Source organism: Buceros rhinoceros, unplaced genomic scaffold (assembly GCF_000710305.1).
Source record: "Buceros rhinoceros silvestris isolate BGI_N320 unplaced genomic scaffold, ASM71030v1 scaffold25211, whole genome shotgun sequence".
Classification (NCBI taxonomy): Eukaryota; Metazoa; Chordata; class Aves; order Bucerotiformes; family Bucerotidae; genus Buceros; species Buceros rhinoceros.
In genome coordinates this window covers 14,878-17,165 of record NW_010392943.1, presented here as the reverse complement: position 1 = coordinate 17,165, position 2,288 = coordinate 14,878, and the positions used below count along the sequence as shown (strand labels likewise).

General features: G+C 51.4%; 1 protein-coding gene across 1 annotated transcript in view; it reads left to right on the top strand.

Moving 5' to 3' along the window:
• KLHL12 (kelch-like family member 12) overlaps positions 1 to 2,288 on the top strand; it is a gene marked incomplete at its 5' end in the record, with an annotated part of 16,025 nt that overhangs the window by 1,749 nt on the left and 11,988 nt on the right. Inside the window, one exon of the mRNA XM_010144685.1 lies at positions 1,971 to 2,120. Coding sequence (XP_010142987.1) covers positions 1,971 to 2,120 — 150 coding nt within the window. The remainder of the gene's footprint in view (positions 1 to 1,970; positions 2,121 to 2,288) is intronic.

Here is a 2,288-nt window from a genome sequence, read left to right as displayed (position 1 = left end):
CCCAGGCACGTGGGTGTCCTCTGCTTTTACAAGCAGCAGAATGCAGGACGGGGCAGGGTAGTCTGGCCCCTCCAGGAGTTACCTGCAGATTTAGTTCCCTTAATTTAGTTTCTGGAGGATTTGCTATTGGACTTGAACCTCTCGAATACTTTTTTTCCAGATTTTCTATGCATAAGTTGAACATTCCTTGGCAATGGGGAGGGGCCTTGATTTCTTTGTTGAGATGGACTTTGTCAAGAGTCGATGTTTACTTCAGTTCTAAAAGAAGTGATTGAAGCAGTCACTGTTCAGAGTTCACAGCCACCTGAACTCTTAGAAGCAGCCCAATGTAAGTGGTGACTTGAGTGGAATTCCTGAAAAGCCGGTACAGGGGTGGCCAGAGAATTCTCGATGTGTGCCTTGAAGGTCGGGATCGGCAGTGGACAAAGCTGTGTGCATTCGGTGTTTGACAAGCTGCAGCTTTAATGCTGGGAGGGCTTGAGCTAGTGAGTAGTGACATGACGCTTCGGACAGCGAGGGAGAGGTGATGAGGAGCTTGAGAGTGACCCAGCCAAACAGATCAGATGGTCCACCCAGGCGAGTGAGGATCCGTTCTGGGTTGGAAGGACTGATACAGGCCTTGCAGACACAGCAAGGTGCAGGGAACAGATGTGGCTGTTGCTGTGCTGGGGGCAGAGAGCACTGAGGGAGCACCCTCGGAGAATCCCCTCGTGTCACGGCCAGTCCTCGCTGTAACGCTGTGTTCAGTGTTCCCCATTTTTTATCAGAAAACAGAAATGATTTCAGGGACAGCGCAGCCGTTAAATGCATCAGAGGACGCTCAGCGTGGGAGGGGATAAACCAATGCGGGATGAATGCATTTAGGGAGGAGATGGGGAGAACTGGGAACAAGAAGGTGTCTGCTCTCCTTTTGTGAGCTCTAGCTGTCCTTTCCCTGTAATTCAAACAGAATCAGGCCATTTCAAATCACGCTGTTACAAATACCCATCAGTGGTTTGGACGAATTGCCTAACCTCTCCGGCTCCCTGCTTCAGAGCACCCTGCAGCAGGCAGCTCGAAACGGAGTTTCAAAGTGGACCAGTCACGTATCGGTGGGCAGGCCCAGTGCTTACTGCAGCATCTCCTCTTATCTTCACGTTTGATGATGGCAGATGACAGGCCTCACGATAATAAATTCACTTCTGACTTGCTAGCCCAAACCGGGACATTCATGATCTGAAGACGTGCAAAAAGAAAACCAAGCCTAAACAAGAGCTTTTTACAATTCTTTCGCCTTTGGTAATCACCCGGGGTTCCCTAAAAGTAGCAGATTTTGATGGTTTAGTCAGTGTCATCTCTGGAAGTAGTGTAAGCACCAGCACGGGCTCATCTGAAAGGAAGAGAGAAATAAACTGGTCACAAAGTAAAATAAACAGCAGAAATAAACGGTAACATTCACACCTTGGGGTTCTTCAAAATCCAGGTGTTTGTAGTTTCTTGGGGTGTGAAAGGGGCAGCGTGTGGGCACGGGGCTGCAGGCGGGTAAGCGAGACACTGCTCCGTAGAAAGGAAACATTCTGATCATCTTCCTGATGGTTCTTTGCACGTTGCAGCACCGTAACTCCTGCTCCACTGAGAAATCAGGGAGCTGCCCGGTGAGTTGCCACGTGTCCCTGCTCTCTCAGCAGTGCTAGCTCCCAGTTTTTGGCTCTGCTGTGGACCACAAAGCTCACTCTCCTGGCACCCGTCCTGCCAGGTGTTGATCTCAGCTGTAAGGAAAAAACAAATGCAGTTTTAAGGAAAAGAAATGAGGGAATGTCGTAGTGCTTGTGAATACAGCTGCTGGGAATTTCTGTAACAGACTCTTCCTTGAAATGCCCCACTCCCTCGCTAGCCATGGTGCAGTGTCAGCAGCCGGGAAGCTGTCTGTTCCGCGGCAGTAGCTGAACTGTCATCCTGCCGTCTGACCAGTGTGTGCCTCCTCTTTCCAGGTGGACTCCGAAGAGCCCGTTTTTGAGGCTGTCATAAACTGGGTGAAGCACTCTAAAAAAGAACGGGAAGCCTCGCTGCCAGAGCTGCTGCAGTACGTGCGCATGCCGCTCCTCACCCCCCGCTACATCACAGACGTCATCGACACCGAGGTATCGGCAGCCCGGGCTGCGGACACGGAGCAGCTGGGAGCTGGTGTCCGTGTGTGACACTGCGTCCTCCTGCTGTCCTCACAGAGTGTGTTAAAAGCTGCTTTCTCTCCTGGTGCTTTTTGATGCCAGCAGTTCCAGCAGCCTCCACTTCAGCGGGGGGGGGCCCAC